This window comes from Hippopotamus amphibius, chromosome 1, assembly GCF_030028045.1.
Source record: "Hippopotamus amphibius kiboko isolate mHipAmp2 chromosome 1, mHipAmp2.hap2, whole genome shotgun sequence".
Lineage (NCBI taxonomy): Eukaryota > Metazoa > Chordata > Mammalia > Artiodactyla > Hippopotamidae > Hippopotamus > Hippopotamus amphibius.
In genome coordinates, this window is record NC_080186.1 from 32,033,334 (window position 1) to 32,060,214 (window position 26,881).

The 26,881-nt window shown below is 43.2% G+C and overlaps 1 protein-coding gene across 8 annotated transcripts; it reads left to right on the forward strand.

Moving 5' to 3' along the window:
• The first annotated feature begins 181 nt into the window (after nt 1-181).
• Nucleotides 182-26,875, forward strand: CAP1 (cyclase associated actin cytoskeleton regulatory protein 1). Of its 8 annotated transcripts, none has more exons than XM_057706585.1 (14): nt 182-346; nt 775-908; nt 14,950-15,074; nt 15,697-15,797; nt 17,494-17,571; nt 19,340-19,483; nt 19,584-19,669; nt 21,172-21,277; nt 22,412-22,589; nt 23,967-24,151; nt 24,271-24,394; nt 24,538-24,620; nt 24,939-25,082; nt 25,705-26,875. In XM_057706585.1, exons 3-14 carry the CDS (start codon nt 14,963-14,965, stop codon nt 25,786-25,788), a joined length of 1,425 nt encoding a protein of 474 aa, XP_057562568.1. In that variant the 5' UTR covers nt 182-346; nt 775-908; nt 14,950-14,962; the 3' UTR covers nt 25,789-26,875. The 8 variants fall into 8 exon arrangements, with proteins under 8 accessions (XP_057562568.1, XP_057562562.1, XP_057562543.1 ...); XM_057706579.1 differs by having other exon boundaries at nt 183-346; nt 14,953-15,074; XM_057706560.1 differs by having other exon boundaries at nt 184-346; nt 15,694-15,797.
• The last annotated feature ends 6 nt before the right edge of the window (nt 26,876-26,881 follow it).

Genomic DNA, 26,881 nt, shown 5'->3' on the forward strand with positions numbered 1-26,881 from the left:
GCTCATCTCCGCCCCTTGCCCCCCGCCACTCCCGCTCATCTTATTATCGGGGACCACACCCTGCGCGCGAGGAGGAAGGACTCCCAAACCGCGAGGCGGAGGCTTCTGCGCGGCTCCAGACCTGACCATCTATGGTCACAGCGCGCACCGAACAAACAGGAAGTGGAGCGAGCTTCCACCTTTCCAGCCCGCGGCAGAGAGAGCGGGGCAGCGGCGGGCACGCCCAGAAACGCGGGGCTGGGCCTGAGCGCCCCCGCCGACCCCTCCCCACATCCAGCCTCCACAGGTCCTCCCGAAACACAGTCCAGACCAAAAGGCTCGCTCCGTCACAGACGGGGAAACGGAGGTATGCACGCCCAGAGGGAGGCGGAGCGTAGCCTTGATTCCCCCCTCGGGGAGTGGACAGCCGCCCGGGTTTCCCGGCCTCAGAGAATCGCCCCCGCTAGTCCCTATACCCCTTCCAGGCTACTGTGAAAAGAGACAGGCCTTTGCCCAAGAGGCCAAACCGATATGAGAATTAGCCACTCATCTGTCCTCCTTCCCCGGGGGTGGAGCCTAGCTAGTAATTTCGGCCCTTCATTGGCCCGGGCGATTCCGGACCAACGGTAGAGGGGCGTGGCCTAGCGTTAGACACGCCCCACCGCTCCCCACTTAGGGGCGGGGCTCTTTACCTCAGCTAGCAGGGATTCTCCCCCGCGTGGCGAACAGGGGGCGGAGTCAAGAGCGCGGCTGCCAGGCTTCTTCTAAGGTCCCTCCTCTGGGCGGGCGTTTCAGCAGGGCGTTCATTTCCGGTGGGGGTGCCGCGCCCAGTGAGGGCCCGGAAGTGGGTCGCGCGAAGATTGCTGGGCGGTTCTTGCCGGAAGTGGAGAGCGGCTGGTCGCAGTCGCGAGGTGAGGCAGAACTCTGAGGTGAGTGTACGCGGCCGGGTAGGGACTAGGGTCCTCTCCGCGGCCCACTAGCGCTTGGCGTTATTAATGGCCCTTCTGGCCGAGGCGTGTGCGGTGAGCCCACCTGAGGGGGCCGGCGCGGAGGCCCTCAGGCCGCCCCGGGATCCTGGGCGCGGTCTCTTGAGGTGGGGCCGGGGTGACCAACTGAGCCAGGCTCTCCTGGGGAGGCTCCCTCCTCTGGACTTCGCGGTTCCGGCCATCAGCCTCAGCGGGGGCCTGATTCCTAGGGTGCTCTGACTGAAAGAAACCTCTGAGACCTTACAGTCTTCCCTGTCCCTCGACTCGCCCCCATTGCTCGGATAGGTAAATTGATCCCCGGAGAGACGAGGCTGGTCTAAGATCTTACAGCGAGTGAGGCAAACAGTCGGCATCTAGACCTCAGTTCCTTTGATTACCAGCCCCAGATCCTTCTCCTGTTCATTTGCCAGGAACCTCTCTCTCTACCTTGGGGTGGTCTTCCGGTAGGTGTCTCGCGGGCAGTTGCAGGTTAAAGGCTACCTGCTGCGTGGAACTTTTTGAAAATGCAGCCTGTTTGGAATGCCTGGGGAGTTTTTTAAAAAGAGAGGAGCAGGTCTTTGTGTTTGCAGTCAGAGAGCCTCCCCCTTCTCCTTGTCTATACCTCTTACCCTGAAAAGCCAAGTTAACTTTATTGAAGGTATCGCATACTTCTGGACTTGAAATTAGTTGCTCAGTTTTGGTCTGGCCCCACCGCTAAGCATCGGTAGCCATAAGTGCTTTATTTAACTTGTTTGAGCCTCATTTTTCAAATCTTTTAAGTGGAAATCTCTGCTCATTTCACAGGGTTAAATTCAGTGTAACAAATCGTGTTTATTCTTTGTTAGGGACTCTGCCACATCCAGGGAATGCAGAAACAAAACAAGGTGGACCCTGCTCTGGTGGAGCTGACAGTGTTTGCAGGGAATTTAACAAATAATTATAAATGTGGTGAGTGTTAGGAAAGAAGAACAGGGTGCTATGACAGTATGTAACCAGGGGCTCAGGAAAATCCCTTCTGCAGAAGCAGCGTTTAAGATGAGTTTTGAAGAATGAAGAGATGGGTGAAGAGAGGATGAGAAACTTCAGGCAGAGGTTGGTATCAGAACTGTGTCAGTTGAAGCTCTTTATAGGGATCCCCGGTCAAGTGAAAGACCCGGCAGCCCAGCATATTGATCATTCATCAGTCATTTATTGAGCCCTTGATATGTGTGAGGCACATATTAAATGAGAGTTGACCGTGGTAACTAAGAATACAGTAGTTCTCATGGAGTGGAGGAGGAGGCAGACAAGTAAATCAGGAGTGGCTTACAGTGTCATAGTGCACTGTGTGAGCACAAGGCTCTGAGGGGAGGAATACCTGAGCCAGGATTGCAGGCTTTGGGGAGGAAGTGGGAGGCTATGTCTTGCAGGATTTATTTAGCCATATGGTGAATCTGGAAAAGGGATTTCCAGCCAAAGAGTCCAGTACAGGGACTTCCCTGGTGGTCCAGTGGTTAAGAATCTACCTTCCAATGCAGGGGATGTGGGTTTGATCCCTGGTTGGGGAACTAAGATCCCACATGCCGCAGGGCAACTAAACCCGCGTCTCTGGAGCCTGTGCACCACAACGAAGATCCCACGTGCTGCAAATAAGATCTGATGCAGCCAAAAATAAATAAATAAATGAAAATTTAAAAAAAAAGAGAGAGAGAGTCCAGTGCAAGGATATGGAGTCTGGACATGTGAAAGACCATAACTGGAATTCCAGTAATGCTCAGAGAAGTGGAGGAAGTGGGTAGTGGTGGGATCAAATATGAAGGCCCTTGTAAACCATGCTGAGGAATTTGGAGCTTACCCTGAAAGCTGTGGGGAGGCTTTGAAGGCTCTTATGTAGGAAAATGATGTGGTCAGATTGATGTTTTAGTTCAGCCTGTCAAGGGAGAAGGAACATAATGGGGAAGTAGAATGTGGCTTGAACCAAAACAATGAGAATGCGAAGGAGAGGAGGGATCATATTTGAGCAGTATTAGAAAGATGGAATCCATAGAGTTGGAGGCTGATTGTTTATGGAAAGGAAACAATAGGAGTAGACTAGGACGATTGGTTTTCTGGTTTAGGGAACTGGGTAGTACCATTCACCAAGATAGTTACTGTGAGAGGAGGGTTAAGTTGAAGAGGTGACATGGAAAGAAAATGAATTTCAGACATAGTTTGAGATATTTGCAGCACATCTAGGCAAAGATGTCTAATAATGTATCCCAACTAGAAGAAACAGCAAGAGCAAAGATGTGTAGGTGGGAGAGGGTTTATATTATTTCATGAAGTACTGGAGCCTGGGGTTTGTAGAAGATAAGACCAGAAAAAAAAGGTGGATGCCGCCAGGTTGTGAAGGGCTTTTGATGCCTTGTTTGAATGCGTTTGGATTTATTCTGTGGTTGGCATTTTGCTAATTGTTTGAGTTGCTGCTGTCCAGGATAAAGAAATTTCTGTTGGAATTTCCCCCCTTTTTCTTCCCCAGAAATACTTCATCAATCAGATGGACATAATTCATGTTTTGGAGGAGTTTAAATAAAATGGTAGCAGTGAAAGTACTTTGTCAAGTACAACCTGTCATGCAAACCAAAAGTGGTGGTATTGTTAAAGATTTCAGTGAGTGTGTTTTTACTTTGAGAAGTTTAGCTGTTTAGTTTATAAAATGTTTTGTTTCCAGCCTGAAGGATGAACTTTTTTTCACTCTTTTTCTTGCTTATACATACTTTTGTTTAGTTGCAGGGTGTTTTTTGTTTGTTTCTTTTTTTGTTTTTTTTGTAACCCAGATTCTTTCTTCATAATTTATTGTTAGAAAATAAAATATAAATACAGAATTTCCCCTCCCTTTGCCTTCTTTCCAGATATAATCATTATCCTGAATTTCTGGGGATGTTTTATGTGACTACATACACATATACTCCCTGTACATGTATAGTTGCAGTTATTTTTTTTTAAGATACTATTTTATTTATTTTAGGTTTTTAAAAAAATTTTTTTGGCTGCGCTTGGGTCTTCATTGCTGCACACGGGCTTTCTCTAGTTGTGGCGAGCGGGAGCTACTCTTCATTGTGGTGTGTGGACTTCTCATTGCGGGGCTTCACTTGCAGATCATGGGCTCTAGGCTCGCAGGCTTCAGTAGTTGCAGCACACGTGCTCAGTAGCTGTGTCTTGTGGGTTCTAGAGCACAGGCTCAGTAGTTGTGGCACACAGGCTTAGTTGCTCCTTGGCATGTGAGATCTTCCCAGACCAGGGCTTGAACCTGTGTCCCCTGCATTCGCAGGCAGATTCACTGTGCCACCAGGGAAGTCTGCAGTTATTTTTTTAAGCAGGGTCGGAGCCTTTAAAAAGTTACTTCCTCCTTTCAGTTTTCTGTGAAGCATGGTGAGTCAAAGATTCATTTTACTTAAACAAGCAAATGCAGTGTCATTGGAAGTTGAACCCTCTGGTTTGAAATTTAATCCTGAGATTTGAAATGCGAGTATCCTCAAGCTATATGTTAGCCAGTCCTAGTGATTATTCCTTTGACTTGTCCTCATCAGTTTCTTTCTTTACTTTATACTAAACTGGCTTTCATATCTATTCTTCAGCTTCTGTACCATAATCAGACAACCCTTTTGGAAAAAAAACCATTTTCATCTTGTTAACCCTTCACTGGCTTCATTTTCCCAAAGAATCAAGTCTAAACTCGTCTAATTTACAGAGTTCTCCACAGTCAGACCCTTATCTTAGTTTTCATCGAGTGGCACAGACTGACTTTCTAATTTAGAAAGTTCTAAAGTATTACATTAGCATTTTATTTGTACCTCTTACCTTTTGTCCATTATTACATTAGAGCAGGGTTTCTCAGCCTCAGCATAATTGACATTTTGGGCCAGATAATTCTTCATTCTGTGGGGTTGTCCTGTGCATCGTAGGATTTCAGCAGTATCTCTGGCCTCTACCCATTATATGCCAGGGGCACTCCCTCCATTGTGACAACCAAAAATGTCTTCAGACATTGCCAGATGTCTCCTGGAGGACAAAATTGCCCCTGATTGAGAACAGTGCATGAGAAAGTATCATAGCTCTGATTGTGTGGTGTCTTATCTCTCCAACTCAGTTCTCTGAGGGCAGGCTCCATAGCCATGGTCAGCACAGTGTATGACACGTGATAAGCACTGGGTACCTTGCAAGGAGTGAATCATGGGTTTCATTGAGGCATCAAGAATTATTGTTCACTCAAGGGATTTCTGGGTGGGCCTTGAAGGACTTGCCTTTTTGTGTTCTTTACCCTCAGAGGGTGTGATCTTAATAGAGAAAGGCCGTTGTTTAGGTACTCACTAGAAACGAGGTTTGTGTTAGTTGACAGCACAAGTCAGCAGATTTATATTTCCCGTGTATTGGGGGTAGATAAATTCCTGTTTTCTTTGCCTGCATTTAGATAACTTGGTTTAGTAGACAGGGATTATCATTTATATTTTAAATGGCATATAATTTATGATGTTGTTACTCAACATTTATTTTTTTTTAAAATAAATTTATTTATTTATTTATTGTCTGTGTTGGGTCTTCATTGCTGCACACAGGCGTTTTCTAGTTACGGTGAGCATGGGCTACTCTTCCTTATGGTGTGCAGGTTCCTCATTGCAGTGGCTTCTCTTGTTGTGGAGCACGGGCTCTAGGCCCGCAGGCTTCAGTAGTTGCGCACATGGGCTCAGTAGTTGTGGTGCATGGGCTTAATTGTTCCACAGCATGTGGGATCTTCCTGGACCAGGGATCGAACCCATGTGCCCTGTATTGGCAGGTGGGTTTTTAACCACTGTGCCACTAGAAAGTCCCTCAACATTTATTTTAACAGATAAAATTGTTATACAGTTGACCCTTGAACAATGTGGATTTGAACTGCAGGGGCCCACTTCTACGGGCAGATATGGAGGGCTGGCTGTAAAATTGTTGAAGGATTCCCCACTGCACTGAGGGCTGGTGCCCGTACCCCTGTGTTGTTTAAAGGTCGTATGTAGTTTCATCATCTTTAAATTAATGCAGCCCTAGCATTCAGCATGAAACTGTTTTTGTTTTTGTTTTTTGCCTGCATTGGGTATAAGTTGCTCCACGTGGGCTTTCTCTGTTTGTGGTGAGCTGGGGCTACTCTTCCTTGCATTGCATGGGCTTCTCATTGCAGTGGCTTCTCTGTTGTGGAGCATGGGCTCTAGGCTCGCAGGCTTCAGCAGTTGCAACATGTGGGCTCCGTAGTTGTGGCTCACGGGCTTAGTTGCTCTGTGGCATGTAGGATCTTTCCAGACCAGGGATCAAACCTGTGTCCCTTGTATTGGCAGGTGGATTTTTAACCACTTCGGCACCGGGGAAGTCTGAAACTATTTGTTCTTGATATACCATCATGTAAACCTAATAAAAACTTCTAAAGCTCTAAAAATACTCCTCAGTTACAATGCAGCTTTGTTTGCCATGTATTACCAGACCTGTTGTGTCAAATTTTTCTCTTCAGCTGGAAAATAGTTATAGTTGACATGTTTAATGGAAGGAGTGAGCTTGCTTTTTTGTTTATTTTTTAGTTTTTTTCCCTGCAGAGGTCACTAAAATTCCTATACTTAAGTTAATTATAGACTTACAGTCACAGATCTTTTCATATCTCTAGCTGTAGCTGAATCATGGCTAGGGCCAAATGGCATCCTTGTATCTATCTTTATGCATGAGAATGGGAAATGCTCTTCTGTTTAAAGAAACTACCAGTTGAAATAAACCAATGCAGTTTTTCCTTATACAGTGTAAAAGATGCCTGCTGAATGCTTTTATGCTGTTAGTTTCGTAATACTCCTTGAATGTAAGAGAGAGGGGAACCTATGACCACACAAAGTTATCTGTTTGCCCCAGAGCATTGAAACAGCTAGTTCTCAAGTCTGACTTCAGTTTGTACACTATTACTAGCTTTACTCACTCCTGGAGTTTTAGATAGAGGACCATGTTTAATGAGGGAACAGGAGACAGATGCTGATATTGGGTAGAATTCTTTCCCGCCCTAGGAGACAGGCATTTCTTTCTGTTTTAATCTAAACCTCAGGTGGCAGTGACTCAGGCACTAAATGTCATTGGTTTCATCAGCGAAACCAAATGCTTGGAGAAGAACAGTGGCTCCTGATTTGGGTTAGATTTAGATGGCATCTTTACTGGGGCAAAGTGGTGTCTGTTCTTTGGTTTCTGGGTTAAACCAGCCAACTTGTAAGTATCCTGTTAGCATGTGTAGGTTTTACTCTGTAACATGTTAGAGCCTAGTGATGAGAATTTCTATATTGTTAAGAGTACAGCTAACTAATGCCTTACAGTTTAGTGATAGCTTAGGAGAGATAACCAAATGGAGCTGTTTTGTTTTGTTGTCTTCTATTGTAAAGAAATTACATAACTATGTTTTAAAAAATTTGGAAAATAGAAGGGGAAATTGTCCAAAACTGCATCACTTGAATGTGACAAATACTGTAAATTTTGTGTTCTTTTTAAGTCTTTTTCCACAATGCGTTTAGCTATTCGCATATAATTAGAAGTCTAAGCTTAACACTGCGGTGAACATCTTCATGCCTATGTTTTCCCACATTAGTATTACTTTCTTAGGATAGCATCTAGGCAACAGAATTACAAAGTAAAGGCCACCAGAAGCATTTTGAAGCAGATCAGTTGAGCCACCATAGTATACAGAGTGACTTGTATAATTGCTTTCTTTTCGATTTTACTTAAGGTTGTGACTTAGAGGAACAACTACCTGACAAAGTAGGAAACATTTTAAGCATAGCAACCTCTTATGAGTAGAAATTCATTCCACTACCTTAATTGCCTGGTGAGATGAGGCAAGAACTGCAGGAGTAACCTGGTTCCGTTTACTTCTGAATGACAGGCAGAAGGAATTGGGTTGTTTGAATTGTTAGAATGATGAGAACATGAAGCAGCTTTGGCAGGAATCACTGACCATTTCTGATTTTGCTTGGTTTCAGAACACAAAAGAAATTGCTGGAGAATCAAGCTCCTGGTTTCTTTTTGCTCTTCATGATATCCCTCCAAAAGCCTATGCGGTCTCATAACTTTATGGCATTTCCTTGCTGATGACTTGTAAACACTGGTCTCTCCTGCCTTGATTCTTCCAAAACTGACCTAATCTTCTTGCCTTAGCTAGAACATGCCAGAAACTTGTTTTTTCCTAGAGTGACATCATTGTCTTACTCCCCTGGATTTGCAACTCTGGAGTCATCTTTGACTCCCTTCTCTGAATGCTACTGTAACTAAGTAGTCAGTACCACACAGTTAATACTTGTTCTGTGTTTAATGCTCACTTGTTTTGTGTGACCTCCAAGGGCGGAATCAAGATCAGTGGGTGGAAGTTGCAGGGAGACGGGTTTTACCTCCATATAAGGAAGAACTTTTAAATACTTTGAGCTGTGTGAATGGAATGGGCTGCCTCCAGAAGTCTTGGGTTCTCCACTCTGAAGGTATTTGAACAGAGGCTACCTGACTAGCTGCTGAGAATGTTGAAAGGTCTTTTCTGGCGTCAGATTGTGCTTTCTTGACTCCCTCCTGATCCTGAGAGCCAGTGATTCAGTGGAAGGTAGCTTTGTCCCTCCTGCTAGACTGCCCCAGGGCAGAAAAACTATTTTACTGTTAATTCAGGTGCTGGTCACTTAGCAGCCTAAAAGTGATTATTTTTTTACTTTGCAATATCAAAAATATTTTTTGCAGTACCGCTTTTATTTTGCAGCTAGTTGAACAGCTTTCAACCTAACCTAGACCCTAATACCTTCTTCCCTTTATCTCCCCGAAACCCATTCTATCAGACACTACTTGTAAAAATTTTGCTTTTATATTATTCCTTCACTCAAAACCCTCGAATGGCTTCACATTTATTCCAACATGAAATTCAAATACTGTCCAAGTTTCAGTGCTCTCCATAATCTAGCATGGTTTGCTTATTTCCCATGATGCTGTTTGCTTACCTGCTCATACTTTCTGTACGTAACCTTCTTGGTCTCTCTTTGCTTTTTATTGCTCTGGAATGTCTTCCCTTTTTCCATTTACTCCTTTCTGTCAAAATGCCCCACTTCCCTCCTGAAACCTCCTGAGACTACCTCCAGTCCTCATTGATTTCTTCTGAACTCTCCAAGCGTATAGTCATTTATACTTTATAATTCAGGACCATACAGCATTCTGCAAAGAAAAAGCACCAGTGTATTGGCTGATACTTTAACTTTTCCCAATCCAAATGAAATTAGTTAATCTCTAACAGAACTTTAAAAAATATAGTCTTCAGTATTTATTCCTTTGGCATTTCATTTGTGTTGCCCTTCACAATAAGAACGAGACTTCTAGAGGGCAGAGACCATGGGTCTTCCATTTCTTCAGTAGCTGTCACAGTGCTAAACATTTTCATGTTATGAGTGTCTTCTGTGTGCCAGGTTGTTGTAGGTGCTGCAGATATGGGGGGTGGGGACAGGGGTGGAGAGAATGTTTCTGGAACCTATATTCTAGTACATGGTATGCAGTGATAACATTTTACCTTTGAACTGCATTTTAAGGCTCCCACAGTGACTGCTCATCCATAAAACCAACTCCTTTGATCCTTACATCTCTGTGTGCTAGGTGAGGACCCATTAAATGACTGTCCTAAAGTTACACAGTTAATACGCGGCAGAGTTGGGACTCAAACCTTGGTTTCCTGAATCCTCGTTTTATTTAGACGTGGGTAATTAGGACTGCCTCTCCTCTGAAGCTTTTATGATGAATGCTTAAATAGTTGGGAATCTGTACATTCATTTATGGAGGCTTACATATAGTTCTTGGCTACTGTCAATCAAATGGCAGAGAGCAAGATTAGGCAGAGCTATAGTTTTCTGCTCTGACAATTCTGTATTCTTGGAAAAAACCTTATTTTAAAATTTGCCTTCCAAATATGTGTCTGTACTGAATGTGAAAAAATATTGACCTCCATAGAGGAAATTGAGAGCAGAGGAATTGAAAGCTGCTAATAATGTGACTAAAGACACCATAAAGAGACTTTGAACCCACAAGTGCTGCGCTCAGCACACAGCTGGGGCTGGATACTGTGATGAACCCATCCGTCACTTAATTGCTCAAGAGCCATGTGGAGTGGTGGGAAGAGCCTTAGAAAATTTGTGCGCAAGGCTAAATTCTCTCCCCACTGGTTGTTTGATATCTAGCAAACTTTTTAACTTCTGTCAGTTTCTTCATTCTAAAGATGGAGATCATTATCTTTATAGCATACATCACAGAATGATTTTCAGTCTTAAAGAAGCAACAGTTTGATGATATAAAGCACTTACAACTTAAGGGAGCTTTGTTTTTAATTAGCGTTATATCAGCTAGTAAAGAAGGTTATCTTCCTTATGGCACTTGGTTTGAAGATCTCTGCATCAATGTAATTTGTGCCCAAGAAGGCAGCACAAAGATGAGAATGTTTGTTAGATCCTACAAAGAGGCAAAAAAAAAAGTTTTTTTTTTTAAGAAAGGAAAAAAAAACCAAACCCACAGTTCTCCCCAGGTTTGACACAGAGAGGAGATCGTGTTGAAGAGAGAGAGGGTAAAGGCCCCTATTTATTTATTTTTCCCCAAGGATCTTTACCTAATGTATTTATAGTGCCTATCATGTTTATAGTACTGAAATAACAAAGGCAAGACATGGTCTCTTCAGTAGGGTGACTAATTGCCTGTTGACTGTTAAGTGATTTTAAACCAGTGTGTTAAATGTGTGGTAGAGATAAGTACACAATGAAATGTTGTGGGAGCACACGCTGGGGAGGTGATACCTTACCTGAGACTTAATGGACAGTAGGAATTCTGGAGGGGGCAGACTGAGAAGGGAAATCGTACCAAACTGGAAAGGCTTCCTAGAGGAGGTGACACCTTAGCTGAATCTGAAAAAGGCAGTCAGAGTTATGAGAAAAGGAACAGGTTGGGAAGGGAAAGCAGCCAAGCAGAGTGGATAGCTTTGTAAGGGCTCAAAAGTGAGAGAAAGTATAACTCTTTCTGGAAAATGCAGGTGGGTTCTGAGTTGCTGTAGAATGTTGAGGAAAGGTATGGCAGGAGATAAAACTGGCAGAGTGGTAGGAAATAAAGCAGAGCCAGAATATTGTAACCCTTATTTGGACTATACTTTGAATTACTGTGGTAATAAGAAAAATGGACAAAGAGGGTGTGTCCCTGGAATTAGAGGAGACTAGGAAGAGGTTATTGCAGTAATCTAGGCAAAGTCATGATGACCAAATTTTTATCAATCAGGATGAAGGCAAGGAACATCTGTTTATGATATGCAAGATAGAGCCTATGGATTTTGAACACTGATGAGATTAGTAAGAATATATTTTTGTTAATGTTTATAGAATCCTAACCATTTTTTAGGACCGAGTGAGCCAAGCATGCTTCCATGTGTATTTCCTCATTTATTCTCACTACAGCCCTTTGGACTTTTTTTGTTTGTTTCTTGTTTTGTTTTTTGTTTGTTTGTTTGTTTGCCCTGCTGTGTGGCATGTGTGATCTTAGTTCCCTGACCAGGGATTGAACCCGTGCCCCCTGCAGCAGAAGTATGGAGTCTTAACCACTGGACTGCCAGGGAAGTCCTAGCCCTTTGGATTTTATACTGTTGTTGTCCCTGTTTTACAAATAAGGAAGCTGAGGTGCAGAAAGTATGGTAACACTCAGACACAGAGCCAGTGAGTGCTACTATTCAAACTCCCATTCTATCTGACTTCTCTAAAGAACATTGCTCTTAACCATTGTACTGTACTGCTTAACAGTTTCTAGGTTACTATCTTGATTAATCAGGTGATTGCTGGTAGTGCTGGATTACTTAGACAGTGAGGGTGGGGTCGGGAGGAGCAGTATTACGGAAGATAATGAGTTCTGTTTTGGATATTTTAGATATCCTTTGGGATATCCAGGTAGAGATGTTTAGGTGGAAGCTGGATCTAAAATTCTGAATCCAGAAGGATGGCGTGAGCTGGATACACTGCTCTGGGAGTTGTTAGTCTATAGGTGGTTGTGGTGGTATCACTCAGCAAGTGGACTGAATAGTAATGGGATAATAGTAGTTGATGGCTTTGGAGTGGACATGACCATCTAAAGAGTGAATATGTGTACATAGAGAATAAGACATAGCGTGTCTTTTGATCCCTTCAATTCTAGACATTCTTTCCCATGACATCTCAAATTTCACTCCACCCCCACCAAAACCAAAAAACTAGGTACTGTTCTAGGTTTGATTAGTGGTGGAATGAGATTAGCTGTAATGATAGCTGTTTATCCTTTCTCATTCTGCTAAGAACTTTTTTTTTTTTTTAAAGTTTTGATACTTTATTTTGGTGGGGGCGCTGCATTGGGTCTTTGTTGCTGTACACGGGCTTTCTCTAGTTGCAGTGAGCAGAGGCTACTCTTCGCTGTGGTGCATGGGCATCTCATTGTGGTGGCTCCTCATGTTGCAGAGCACAGGCTTCAGTAGTTGTGGCACTCAGGCTTCAGTAGTTGTGGCATTGGGCTCAGTAGTTGTGGCTCATGGGCTCTAGAATACAGGTTCAGTAGTTGTAGCACATGGGCTTAGTTCTCCAAGGCATATGGAATCTTGCCAGACCAGGGATTGAACCCGTGTCCCGTGTCCCCTGCATTGGCAGGCGGATTCTCAACCACTGCACCACCAGGGAAGTCCTTTTATTAAGCTTTTAAGATTGGTAAGTGTTCACCAACCCTGGCAGCCTTTAGAGACACTTGTACTATGTTACCATGTTAACACTGCCCTCAACATGTAGCATCCATTATGTGTGAAGGAACATGTTTTATAACAGAGTGGCTGGTATCTATTAATGGAAGGTAGCTTGGGAGTTTATTGTGGTCACCACCTTTTCCCCTGGGATTTACAGAGTGTGGTGGATTATATGTGAGTTTGTCCCTGGATAGTACCCAGAACGAACAGGGCAGCAATTTGGATATTCAAGTGATCGTGCCATAACATAAGGTAGAGTATATTGGATGCTTCTAGTCTGCTCCATTTTGAGTAGATTTGGAGGCCTCTGCTGCCTCTCCAGGACAGGGAATGAAACGGTTTATCTGGTTCACATTCTCATTTTTTTCTCCAATTCTCTCTCTCTCTTTTTTTAATTAATTAATTATTTATTTATCGGCTGCGTTGGGTCTTCATTGCTGTGCACGGGCATTCTCTAGTTGCAGTGAGCAGGGGCTACACTTCATTGTGGTGCACAGTCTCCTCATTTTGGTGACTTCTCTTTTTGCAGAGCACGGGCTCTAGGCGAGAGGGCTTAGGTAGTTGCGGCACATGGGCTCAATAGTTGTGGCTCACGGGCTCTGGAGTGCAGGCTCAATAGTTGTGGCACATGGGCCACAACTCCGTGGCATGTAGGATCTTCCTCGAGCAGGGATCGAACCCGTGTCCCCTGCATTGGCAGGCGGATTCTTAACCACTGCGCCACCTAGGAAGTCCTTTAATTCTCTTTTAAACAACATTCTCTGGCAAATCACTGGGCTCTGAGAGATCAGAGCCTGTATACAGAAAAGAATGGACAGGGATGATATTGTCTTCCTTAGTTTATCTTGTCGGTTGCTGATCTCTTCCCCAGGGAAGACAGTGTGGTAAATTGAGATAGTCTATCATGTCGTCACCTTTGAGGGAATTGTATTGCTGTGGTTGTTTTAGGTGGCTTCAAGGGAGTTGAGTTCATTTGGCTTCAGTTACCTGAACAAATTAATGCTTTGAAGTGGAATCTCTCCAAGTCAAGTGTTTGACTGAAATTTCACTGACTGATTTTTATGAGATCACTTATAGTCTCAAGCAGTTTATGTTAATATATACTGATAACATTAACATTTATTTATGTGTATTTGTGGATACTTTCAGAAGCCCTGTCTCTCTGGAGTTCTGGGATACTGTACTTCAGGTTCATTAACTTCATAAATATTTATTGAACACCTTCTGCCTGCCAGGTAGTGGTCTAGATGGTAGAGGATAAACTCGTTTAGGAAACAAACCAGAGAAGGTCCCTTCTCTTTTGGAGCTTGCTTTCTTTAGGATATTAGACACTGAATGAGGCTAGTTCAGATAAGTTCGTACTTGTGAAAGGTCCATAACAAACTCTTCTGGATGTGTCTGTTCTCTCTCCCTACTGTATATCCAGATCCTACCCGTCCTCATTTGAAGCCTGGCTCAATTGGCAGCTTCTCCATGATAGCCTTATCTGATCCTTCCAGCTGATATATTCTTCCCCTCTCTGAAATCCTACATTATTCTCTCTGCAACTTATGTCACCCTAATTTTTTGTTTCTGTTTGTTTTATAGTTGTTAGTGCACATGTAAAGTCTCCTTTATTAGACTGTAAGTCACTGGGGGCAGAATAAATATCATATTCATTTTGGTTTTGGGAAGTCCACTTGCAGGCAGCAGGATGTTGTAGGAAAAAAACACTGAACTTAGAGCCAGAAGCCTTGAATTTGAGTACTGGCTTCCCTACTAGCTGTGTGACTATAGGCAAGTCATTTAACTTCACTGAAATTGTTTCCTATCTCTGAGAGTATAGTAATTATCTTTCCATTCCTAAATAGTTGTTGAGAGACTTAAACTGAGGTAATATATGTGACTGTACTTTGTAAATTCTGAATTCTTACGCAAATATTTATTTGGTGATATCATAGTAAATATTCAGTAAGTATTTGAATGAGTAAGCATTTGCTTTCAGTTAACACTGTTTCCTGGGTGGTTCTTTTGCTTAATAAGATGTCTGTGATTTTGCAAATATGCTAGACTATCTTCCATCTTAATTTACTACAAAATGATTCTGTTCCTCAGAATTGGCATCCTCTTCACCCCTAGGGCATTCTTTTGTTTCTCCCTAGGTTCTGTGTAATATTAAAACAACAAATGGATTAAACAGGACCCAAAATATGTAAAACAGAAAACAAAATGAAACAAAAAAAACAACAAATGACATTTGATCTCTTTCAGCAGGTGGTACATTATGGCTGACATGCAAAATCTGGTAGAAAGATTGGAGAGAGCAGTGGGCCGCCTTGAGGCAGTCTCCCAGGCTTCTGACACACACTGTGGGTATGGAGACAGTGCTGCAAAAGGTAAGCAGTATACAAGCCAGCAGAATACTTTGAGTGAACACTTGGTGTCTTGGCCTGAAATTTTTCTATCACAGTATATTCTTTCCTTTGGAGCTAACTTCCTAAAACGTTTAATCTAGAAAGTTCATCGCCTGTAATTCACATTGCTGTGAACAGATAAGGGAGGAAGTGACTTGTGCAGGGAGGCCTGTGGTTAAGTTATTTTAACACGAGAACTTCCTGCTTGTGTGATATTTCCTGTTCTTTCTTTAGTAAAATGACTCTAGTATAAGTCAAATGACAAGTGATATTAAAATTTCGTCTCTCCAGATGATTGGCAAATTGGCCATTTTGCATGTATACCAGTTGAATCATAGAATGTTAGAGCTAAAAGGAACCTTGGAGGGATCACTTTGTTTATTTTCATTGATAAAGAAAATTAACCTAGCAAGAAAAGGGGACTTAGCCAGGATCACACAAGAAGTTAATGGTGGTTCTAGAGCTAGAACGCAGGCTCCTGACTCATGCTCCAGCCTTCTGTTTACTGTGTTACCTTGCCTCTCCGCTTTCATATGGAAGTGCCTTTAACAAATCCTCTTTCTGATATGTGACCTATTCTTCATGGTGTGTCTGTCTTCAGCAGGAACAGCTCCATATGTGCAAGGCTTTGACTCACTGCTGGCCGGTCCTGTGGCAGAGTACCTCAAGATCAGTAAAGAGATTGGGGGAGATGTGCAGAAACATGTAAGGAGGTTTGGCCCTTTTTTCCCTCTTTGAAGGACTGGTGGCTTTCTTCAAATCCTACTCATCCTTGGTTTAAGAGCCCCTTGAGAGGCTCCTGGCTCCTTCTCTTCTACCTGTACAAAGGAACTCAGTCCACACACTGGAATGGTTCCCCAGATTTTCCCTGGCCCCCTGCTTTTATCACATATTCTGCATGGGCTTCTTTTATACAGATAGCTTGCTTGGTGCATAAGACATGGCTTGGTTCATCTTTGTAGTGAGAACATGCTACCAGTCTGATCCCAACATGTTATAGAACTACAAGCCTGGGGTGGCTTATTCAAAGGAGTCATCATCATGACTTAGCATTTCTAAAACTGTGCTTGGTAGTTATGCTAAAACTATGCTAATGTGAGTTATTTTCACACCTAGCCCACAGTAAGAATATGAAGTCGGCAATGACAGGTGCCTCTCCACCCACCTCTCTTCATGTGCTGCTACCCGCATTGTCACCACCACTCCCACTCTGGCTCTCTCTTTAGGACCTAAAATCTTTCTGCTAGTCTTCTGAGTGATCCTTTGTAAGCAGTCACCATGTTTAGGATCTTCCTTTCCCATCAGCAAAACTGGCTGCTTGATCTTTAGAAGATCTCTTTGGAGCCTCTTATATACCATCTGTTGGCAGTGGTATTAACTGTAGAGAGTGGGACTTGGACTCAGATAGGAGTGTGGGGGTTTGCATTTTTACTTTATATGGTAGATAACATTTGAAAAGGTTTTAAAACATGTATCACTTTTATATTTTAAAAATACAAATCCAGGGCTTCCTAGGTGGCGCAGTGGTTGGGAATCTGCCTGCCAGTGCAGAGGTCATGGGTTCGATCTCAGCTCCAGGAAGATCCCACATGCCGCGGAGCAACTAAGCCCGTGTGCCAAAAAAAATAAAAATAAAAATACAAATCCAGAAAAATACATGACTTGAATTTGAATTTTTATATTGGTAGTGCTTATAGCCTCATGTTTCTTAAATTCATTTGACCATGACCCTCAGTAAGAAATACATATTTGTAACTAAGATATAAGTTTCACAAAATAGTGCTTATGCTACTTGTACTTTTTTTTGAAATAATTTCCAGTTGATGTATTACACTTATTGTTCTGTTCTACCTCACTTAGTGAAGTGCTGGTTATGGATCACAGAGTTGATTTAATTATCTGTGTTGATCATGATCCAGCATTTGAAAAATAGCTTTAACCTAAAAGAGTAAATACCTTGAGAATTTGAGGCATAAATTTAGGCTTTTGCTTTTACTCCTACCCCTAGTTTTTGAAAATAGATTTTTTTTTGTTTGTTTATTTGTTTTGGTTTGTTTTTGGTTTTTTTTTGTTTTTGGTGATGAGCAGTAGGAGAGATTTTTCAGTGTGTTTCATATCACACTGCACGTGCAGTTGCTAGCTTGACTTCAGCAAAAGCTAGCCCCAATTATTTAACATCCAACTCTGGATCTATATCCCTGATTAGTTTCAGTGGGAACAATGGTATATACAATTCTGCTATCAGTCCCTGGAATCTGGAATACTTGAAGAAATCAACATGAAGTGCCTAGGTTGCTACCAGAGTACATGGAAGTGGAGGTTTCAGGTTATTCTTATCAGGACCTCTCCAGTTGTAAGGTGTCATTGGTAGCTGATTCTTCTCCTTTCCTCTCCTTTTCAGGCAGAGATGGTCCACACAGGTCTGAAGTTGGAGCGAGCTCTCTTGGTTACAGCCTCTCAGTGCCAGCAGCCAGCAGGAGTAAGTTCACTGCTAGTTGCCTTTGTTATTGTTTGTTGCACAGGACAGGTTGAGAGCCTTCTGCTAAGCTGTCGCAACATGCTAAGATAGACCTACCAGGCACCAAGTCCCAGAGGGAGAGTCAGATTTTAAGCACCGCTGTGGGAATGTGCCATTGAGTATATATTTATTGGGCTCTACTGGCTTTTTTTCTGTCATTTTACTTAGGACTGTAGTTACCCCTGGGACTTTTTTGCTGCTTCTCTCAGTAGACATTTTTAGCCTCTTGGCTTAGCCCAAATTCATCATACTGTCCCCTGAGTCCTTTAGGCCCTAGAGAGTGGTTCTCTTGCTCCACTGTGGGTGGGCTTAGTAAGGCTGCTGGGGAGATCCTCAAACTCCTAAAGTACTGCTTCTCCCCTCACCCTTCAGTGGTTGGGCATCTGTCTTTAACTTTATTCCTACCTCAAAATTTTGTGCTGCCAAAGTGTGAAAATAAATTAGAGAAAATTTAGATTTTTATCAGGGCCAAACATTTTAGTTTTATTTTGTTTCTTCTTTTTGCATTGGCTTTCTTAGGGAGAGGGGTAATAAAATAAGTCTTCCTGCTAATGCTGTATTAAAACCTGTGAACCCTGAACATGCCTAAATAATATAAAAATTAGTGTAAGATAATGTTAAATATGTTAGACTCTAATTTTTAATCTGTCTTGAATGGTTAAAGCATTTTGTCTAAACCTTTCTTCCAACCCCACAGTTTCTACAACAAATCAGGCAGCTGAGACACTATTATATTTACCTTGCTTTAGATTGAGGATTGGCAGACTGCAGTCTGCAGGCCACATCTGGCCAGCCACCTACTTTAAATGAAGTTTTTGGAATACAGCCATGTCCATTCTTTATGTATTGTTTATTGCTGCTTTGTGCACGACAACAGAAGAGTTGAGAAACAGCAACAGAGACTGTATGGGCTGCAAAGCCTGAAATGCTTACAGTCTGGCTCTTCGCAGAAAGTTTGCTGACTCTTGCTTTAGACTGTTCTCATGCTAAGATCTGAGAATTAAGATGTTCAGGAAACCAAGCTTCAGAGGAGGGATGAAAACACAGAAACACAACATTCATCCATTTTGCTAAGCTGCCTGCTCAAACACCAAGCCTTCTAATTGCATTTGATTCAAGAGATCTCTTCTCAGCTACTGCTACATGGCTAGCGACGTGTTGAGGGCTGTATGGATTATAGAAGAGGGCTGAGACAAAGCACTTGTCTTTGAAGAATTAATGAAAAAGGAAAACATGTTCACATGAGTCCATTAATAAATGGTGCTGATGTGTGATAAGGTGCCAGAATCGGCTATGCTGAACATAGATGCTGTAGGAGGCCAGTGTGGCTGGGGTTGGAGGGCTGTTCCTCGTGAAGCAGAGGAGCACATGGGTAGATGGAAAAAGAAGAGCCCATCATAAGTGGAGGCCCAGACGTGAACTAGTGTGTCCTGTTAGTTGGACAGAAAAGACACAAGTGGCAGAAGTGATAGAATTTCGTGGTACAGCTGAAGTATGGTCCTGATCATGAAGAACCACAAAACCCAGCCTGAGGAGTTGGAACTTGCTGAGGAGAGTGCGACGATGAGCAGTACTGTAGCCATATGAATCTTTACAAGAGGAATACAGAGTTTGTTTGCGCGCTCGTTGTAGTTCATGAAGAAGTCCTGCCTTCAGGATCAGAGTTGAGCAACATATAAAGCTTTTATAAAAAAGACCCTAACCTCAATCTTTTCCTGCATTTTTCTAGAACAAGCTTTCTGATTTGTTGGCACCCATCTCCGAGCAGATCCAAGAAGTGATAACCTTTCGGGAGAAGAACCGAGGCAGCAAGTTGTTCAATCACCTGTCTGCTGTCAGCGAAAGTATCCAGGCACTAGGTTGGGTGGCTATGGTGAGTGGCGCAGCTTCCATGGGACGGAAGGGACAGAATGAAAGAGGAAAGGAGATGTGGTTGGAGAGGCCCCCAGTCACTGACAGCTCTCTTTTTCTAGGCTCCCAAGCCTGGTCCCTATGTGAAGGAAATGAATGATGCTGCCATGTTTTATACAAACCGAGTCCTCAAGGAGTACAAAGATGTGTAAGTCCAGCCTGTCCTCAGGGGTAAAGGACAAACCCAGCTGGTTACTTGCTGAAGTAGTGCTTTGGGTTAAGTTAAGGCAGACCTTGGCTGCCGTGTTTGTTCTCTTATCTCAGGGCTGTTTTTTGGAAAGTTTGATAGATACTGGCTCATAGAAGCTGTAATTGCAAGCAGGAAGTGTTTCTGCTTCCTCTTCTGCTTTTTCTCCAGGGTTTGTAGAGGGCTTTTGAGTCTTCTCATCCTTACCCTTCCAGGTTTAGGAGGTTTTGCTTTAGGTAAAAATGGACTAATGCCCTTTTTTGCCTGGTGGACAAGATTTTGTTCCTTTGTTGAAAACTTCTAACTGGCCCAGTGGCAGAAGGTTCGATAAGATTTACTAGAAAGTGATCCTAACTATTCACGTGGTTAGGTAAAGTGAGAGGAAGGCTGCCTGACCACTGCAGGGATTGCATAAGGGGAGTCACTGTACGTCCAACCACATGTGTCCACCAGTGCTAGTGCTGACTTCTCCATCGCTGTTTTTGAGGCGGAGTGACTGCAGGCAGCTATCACTTAGCTGCATAACTCTCCAAATCCTTCTTTTTTTCTGTCCATCATCAGTTAATCAACATTTGTTGAGTAACTACTCGATGAAGGAATAAGCCTTCATGTGGGTGAAATATGTCCCAGAACACCAGATAGCTCCTTGATCCTTCCAGTAACCTGGAATTAAGCATCACAGTGTTTTGATTATACTCCACCATTATACTCTACAATTTACAGTTGAGGTAATTAGGTCTTATGCTAAATAATCATAAAGGCCTCCAGCTAATAATATATGAGAGGAGACTTGAGAACTATCCCCAATGGTCCCGTGGTTGAGACTCCCCTGCTTCCCCTGCAGGGGGCATGGGTCCGATCCCTGGTTGGGGAAGACATGCCACGTGGGGCAGCCAAAAAAAAAGAGAGAGAGGGGACTAGAACTGTAGTGCAGTGCTGTTACTGTAATTTAATACCAATTATTTCCTCCTAAAGAGAGGTTTTAGTTTTTAATTTTTTTGGAGGAGGGCATATTTTTGACATAAGGCATTATGCTATAAGGCAGTCGAGTTTCTCAGAGTCCTAGAGATCCACAGTGATGCTTGGGAGACGTCTCTACCATGGATTCATGCACAGAATGTTTGCTTCTATCATTTTTCTATACAGCATTAGATTCTGCCTAAGGTCTACTTTGAAAAAACAGTTTGTTACTTTAAAAAAAAAGTTTGAGGAATATGGCTATAAGAGATAGAGATATACTCTGGAGTCCCTATCCACATGCACTTTGCACTAATTAGTGTAGGAGAATAGGTTAAAAAAAAGAAGAAAAGAAAAGCTCAGTTATGATAGAAAAGCTGCCATTGAGCAGAGCCTAAGAAACGCCACAGGCAGGAGAATGTGAGCTCACAGATAGGAGGGGATCTGGAATCACCTATGTAATGTACCGTGACTGCTTGTGATGAGTTCTTCTTTAATTCTCCCAGGGATAAGAAGCATGTGGACTGGGTCAAAGCTTACTTGAGTATATGGGTAGAGCTGCAGGCTTACATTAAGGAGTTCCATACCACTGGACTGGCCTGGAGCAAAACGGTGAGTCCTGCTCCCCTCCCTTCATCCCTCTAGGACTGGATCTACAGGTTTCTTAGACTTTAGCTCTACCAAGGTCCAAGAAGGAATGCTGATCTTTTCAGTGGAGGGTAGAAAGAAATAGGAGAGAAGGAGGGGAAAAAAGAAAAGCATAAAGAAAGCAAGAGTCAGAGAAGGAATCGTCAGTTCTAGTCACTGTCATTAAATATGGGTCAGGGACAGTGACTGGGCTGGAGGGGAGATAGATGAATGAGTTGCATTATCCCAACCCTTGATAAGCTGAAAAATGTAGATACGAAAGCCAATACAGATCGCCAAGCTCAGTGCTGTAGTAAAGGTGCATGAGGAAGAGGAGAGTGATTGTGCTAGGAGGGACTGTGCTTTGAGGAGGTATACTCTGACCTGAGCCTCTTCAAGTACAGGACGGGAGAGGATGGCAGCCAGCAGCAAAGCGTGAAGTAAATGCAGAGTAAACGTAGAGGTTGGTCACCTGGCATCATTAAGGAGAGAGAGTCACGTTGTTATAGGGAAAGGCTGGAAAGGAAGGTAGTTGAGACTTTTAGACTTCATAATAGGTGATAAGTAACTATTATAGGTATTTGAGCAAGAGAGTGATAATAATCAGATTTGTCCTTAAAAAGAGTCTTAGTATGTAGGTTAGGGTTAAGGCCTTATGCTCAGGCTGTGGAAGTGCTCACGGTGCTAGGGGCCGGTACAAAAAAGAACTTACAGGAGATATATCCAAGATAATAGAGTGATTTAATGAGATTGAGGGGGTTGGAAGACTTAAAGAAGATTAACAGTCAAGCTTGGACAGTAATATCTTACACTGAAATAGAGACACAGGTGTGATGGTGAAATCAGTCTTGGACTTTGTGAGTCTGAGGTACCGGTGACACACAGAGTATAGATTTTTAGAACTATAGGTTTAGAGCTGGAATTAGGTAGAGGCCAATGGAAAAATGTGAATGAAGGTTGAAAAAGAGTTGGATCCTCGGGAAAGGGTGAGAAGGGATAGAGCCAAGTCAGGCAGGGCACAATGGGTACCCCGTGTATCTTGGACACATGTAGGGCCCTACTGGGGATGGTACAGAGGGGAAGAGAGGCTGACTGTTTTACCTGCACTTACTGTTCCAGGGGCCTGTGGCAAAAGAATTGAGTGGATTGCCGTCTGGACCTTCTGCTGGATCGGGTCCCCCTCCCCCCCCACCAGGCCCACCTCCACCCCCAGTCCCCACCAGTTCAGGCTCAGATGAGTCTGCTTCACGCTCAGCACTGTTTGCGCAGATTAATCAGGGGGAGAGCATCACACATGGTAAGTGGATGCTTTGGCAAGAAGAGTCGGTAAGTAAGTTGTTTGGCAAACTTATCAACTAGAGTCCCTACAGTCTGTAAACCAGGACCATGGTTTGTGTCTGGGAGATTCACTTGGGGTGTCACATTCCTTCAGGTTGCCTAAAGGGATAGAAGAGCTGGCTTAAATGGAAATTGAAAATGGGTCATTACAGTTGGGGGACTCTCTCTCCTCTTAGGAAACTCATTTAATATTAAGGGGCATGTACAGAGTACCTACCCTGTTGTGCCAAGGCAAGGTGGCAGCAGTTTTCCCCAGAGCTTTTTCCATGTTACCTTGTGGTCTCTTTGGAAGGTCATCGTGGAGGGGGTGGTTAACTTCCTCCGAGGATGCATGTTAGTCATGGAAATTTTGCATAAGAATGACCTGATGTTGTTACAGAGAAGGTGGACACGCTTATACACAGCAGGTGGAAGTCTAAATTATACAGCACTCTCCTAATGTTGTATAAATCTCCCCATAAAAATATTGAAAGAACAAGTTTTATATATTATTATTTATAGTAGCTAAAAATGGTGTAACAACCTACGTATCCAACTGTGAGAGAAATGGTTAACTGTGGCATGTTCCTCTTCATGCAATATTATGCAGGCACTAAATCTTTTTCTGCAGTGAACCATGCAGTGTTTAGAGGAAAAAAAACTATAACGATAGGAGTGGTGGAGCTAAAAGGCCAGTATTGGTTATATAGATTGGGCCATGTCCACAAGCAAGGCATGTGTTAGCCTGTTGAGGGTGATGATGGAATGTTTTCCCTTAAAAAGAAGATATTTTTAGAAACTAGGTTAACTTGAGAAAATTTTTATTGAGTTTATTGGTTATACCAAATTTCTTAACAATGTGTATGCTTATATCTAAATAAAAAGCAACTATGAATAGAAAAATTATTGGGAGTTTCAAATGCTAACACTGGGGGTGGTAGGTTAGCTGTGGGGGAGGGTTTTTTTTTCCTTTTACCAAATTTTCTTTATTATCACATATTACTTTTTCTTCCTCTGTTGCTTTAAAAACTGCATATGTATTTTGTGCGTATATATTGATACTTAGTATGTGTCTTTCTAGATCTTTTTCTTGTATTTACATACCTATCCCCCAGTACCACACATTCCACATTTTATTTATTTATTTTTTAGTGGAACTTTATAATTTAACCTTGGGGTAGAAAAAAAAAAGTGCCCCAAAGATGTGTAAGAGAACATCTCAAAGGCTCTGGTTTGGTTTTGGGCTTTGAATGTTTTCTTAAGGATCAGTTTAACTTCTGATAGCAGAAGTTGGTTATTGAGTCAGCCCAAAGCCCTGGTATGAAGGACAGGAACAAGGCATTTGTTGTTCTTGCAGCCCTGAAACATGTATCTGATGACATGAAGACTCACAAGAACCCTGCCTTGAAGGCTCAGAGTGCTCCAGTACGAAGTGGCCCCAAACCATTCTCTGCATCTAAACCAGGAGTCAGCCCATCCCCCAAACCAGTCATAAAGAAGGAGCCAGCTCTACTTGAACTGGAGGGCAAGAAGTGGAGAGTGGTGAGTTAAAAGTGCGAGGTTCTGGCTTAGATTGCAAGAGTGAAAGTTTGGCATAGTCTGTTTTTTGGGGTGGTGTGTGCTTAGTGGTGAGAGTCCTAAAAGGGGTATCTCTTTTACAGGAAAATCAGGAGAATGTTTCCAACCTGGTGATAGATGACACAGAGCTGAAACAGGTGGCTTACATATTCAAGTGTGTCAACTCGACATTGCAAATCAAGGGCAAAATTAACTCCATTACAGTAGGTGAGTTCTCGTTGTTGGCCTAGGCAGGCTCTGTCCTAGAGCTTGAGAGAGTTGGAACCATGCCTCCCCAATTTCCAGAGATTCTTAAATAGGGTACTTTCCTTTAAAGTTATCCTGTTGACCCACTCCCTTTCTTCTCCTAGATAACTGTAAGAAACTCGGCCTGGTGTTCGATGACGTGGTGGGCATTGTGGAGATAATCAATAGTAGGGATGTCAAAGTTCAGGTAACTTGATATCTTGGCTCCTTCCTTTGGTCCCTGAGGAATTAATTGAAAGAGACACAGCCGACCCACAGATGTTGCTGTGGGGGGAATCTGACTCTACAGAGTCTGTAAGCTGAGCTCTGTTGGACGTGGCAGGAAAGGAGTTGGCCCTTATTGTGAGCTCTTTCCAGCCCCCATCCCTACCCGCCCCTCGTATCCAGTATCTGTTGTACACCTGTGAGTTTTTCATGTAATCCCGTGAAACAGTGAAAGCTTTTCCCACAGCTAACTGTTGTTCTCCCAGCTGCTGGGACTCAGTGCTCTTGGTTTCCCCTGCAGGTAATGGGTAAAGTGCCAACCATTTCCATCAACAAGACAGATGGCTGCCACGTTTACCTGAGCAAGAATTCCCTGGATTGCGAGATAGTCAGTGCCAAATCTTCTGAGATGAATGTCCTCATTCCTACAGAAGGCGGTGACTTTGTAAGTTTCTTGATCTCTTTAGTCATATGATCTAAAAGCAGAAGGGACTGAAGACTTGGGTTGGGGAAAGCTAGTTGATGGACACTCTGCACCAAGTGGGTCCAGCCCAGCAGTGCACACCTCAAGCACACAGACGCGTGAGGTAGTCCCATGAAATAGACCCCCAAAGGAGGGTAGTTTCTGCCTTTCTTAGGCTGAGCAGATGCTCAGGGTGGTCAAAAAAGGAATGAAATTAAATCACAGCAGCCTGCTGAGCTGGGGCCATGAAGCCACACACATTGCCGTCTGTGCCTCATAGGGTTAACAGTCTGTCCATGGTCACTGATCAGCGAACAGTAGGAAACAGACTCAGACCCACATCTGTCTAGCGCTGGAGCCTTTCTTCTCATTCCTACACTGCACTGCTCCTCCACTGTGTCAGTGGTGGGGGAGGTGGTCTATAAGATGTGGCGCTGCCAGTTCCTTAGCCTTGCTTTCATAGGTGGGTTCAGTTTCTCTCTCAGTATATCCTACTTGCTCTCAGAGTTTAGTGTAAGCAAGCATGGGGAGAAAAGCCTAAGATTTAATGAAGCCCAGCATCTTGCCTAGCTTGGGTTTAAACCTGTTGTTTCTTTATTTGCAGAATGAGTTCCCAGTCCCTGAGCAGTTCAAGACCATGTGGAATGGGCAGAAGTTGGTCACCACAGTGACAGAAATTGCTGGATAAGCAAAGTGCCACTGGGTTCTCTGCCCTCTCCCTCACACCATGGGATAAATCTGTATCAAGACGGTTCTTTTCTAGATTTCCTCTACCTTTCTGCTCTTAAACTGCTTCTCTGCTTTGAGAAGCACAGCTACCTGCCTTCACTGAAATATACCTCAGGCTGAGATTTGGGGTGGGATAGCAGGTCATTGATCTTCTGCAGGAAGGTGCAGCTTCTCCATATCAGCTCAACCACACCGCCAGTCCATTCTTAAGGAAGTGCAGATCAGGACAGGTGTGTTTTTGCTTTCAGCCTTTGGAGTTTATTTGACCAACAAATAGTCTTGGGAAGAATAAAGCAGTCCCCAGGAATTAACAGACCAGAATGTTCACACAAGTTAATCTTTTTCTAACAATGAGCATGAAGGTAGCAGAAGCTGGTGTGATCCTAGTTGGTTCTTCTAACAAACTAATTTCACTATTGACAAGTGAGGCAAGGGTTGCACAGGACCAAAGGCTGAAGCTTGGCCATCTAGCATTCCAAGCAAAATGATTTCCTGTAAGCATTCCTTTTCTTCTGCATTCCATCCTGCATCTGCCCGAACCTGAGATAGTAAGTTGTCCTGTGTTAGCTGCTGTGGCGGTGCCCTGCACCCAGGCCAGCTAAAGGAGTCTTGGACCCTTCCTCTCTCTGGGGCCCCTGCCCAGCACCTTCCTACAGAGATGACTTAGGAAAAAAAAAGAAAACCACACCATTCCCAGGAATCTGGCTTCCCTTGCTCCTTCCATGCTAGGTGCCCATCATCCATCTTCATTGCCTCCTTTGCCCTGTCATGCTCAACAGCTTCTGGCTTCTGTCTGGGCACCTGAACAGAGGACTAAAATCTCCACTGCAGGCTGGTTTTAGGTCTTGTGTAAAAATCTTGCACAGCATTGCTAACGTAAATTTCAGTTCTTCCTCTAGGACAAACACTTTACCAAAATATGCAACTTTTTTTGGTGGGAAGAGAGATTGTCCTGTGATTTCTACCCATTTCCTGAGGCCTGTGGAAATAAACCTTTATGTACTTAAAGTTATACAGAAAATAGAATAAAATTAATACCAAACTCACTTACT

Bases quoted from the DNA above. Each gene is read 5' to 3' on its own strand.
- CAP1 (XM_057706560.1), top strand. From the start codon at position 14,963: ATGGCTGACATGCAAAATCTGGTAGAAAGATTGGAGAGAGCAGTGGGC. The intron at 21,278-22,411 runs GTGAGTCCTGCT...TTACTGTTCCAG, and splicing joins GACTGGCCTGGAGCAAAACG to GGGCCTGTGGCAAAAGAATT. The intron at 24,152-24,270 runs GTGAGTTAAAAG...TCTCTTTTACAG, and splicing joins AGGGCAAGAAGTGGAGAGTG to GAAAATCAGGAGAATGTTTC.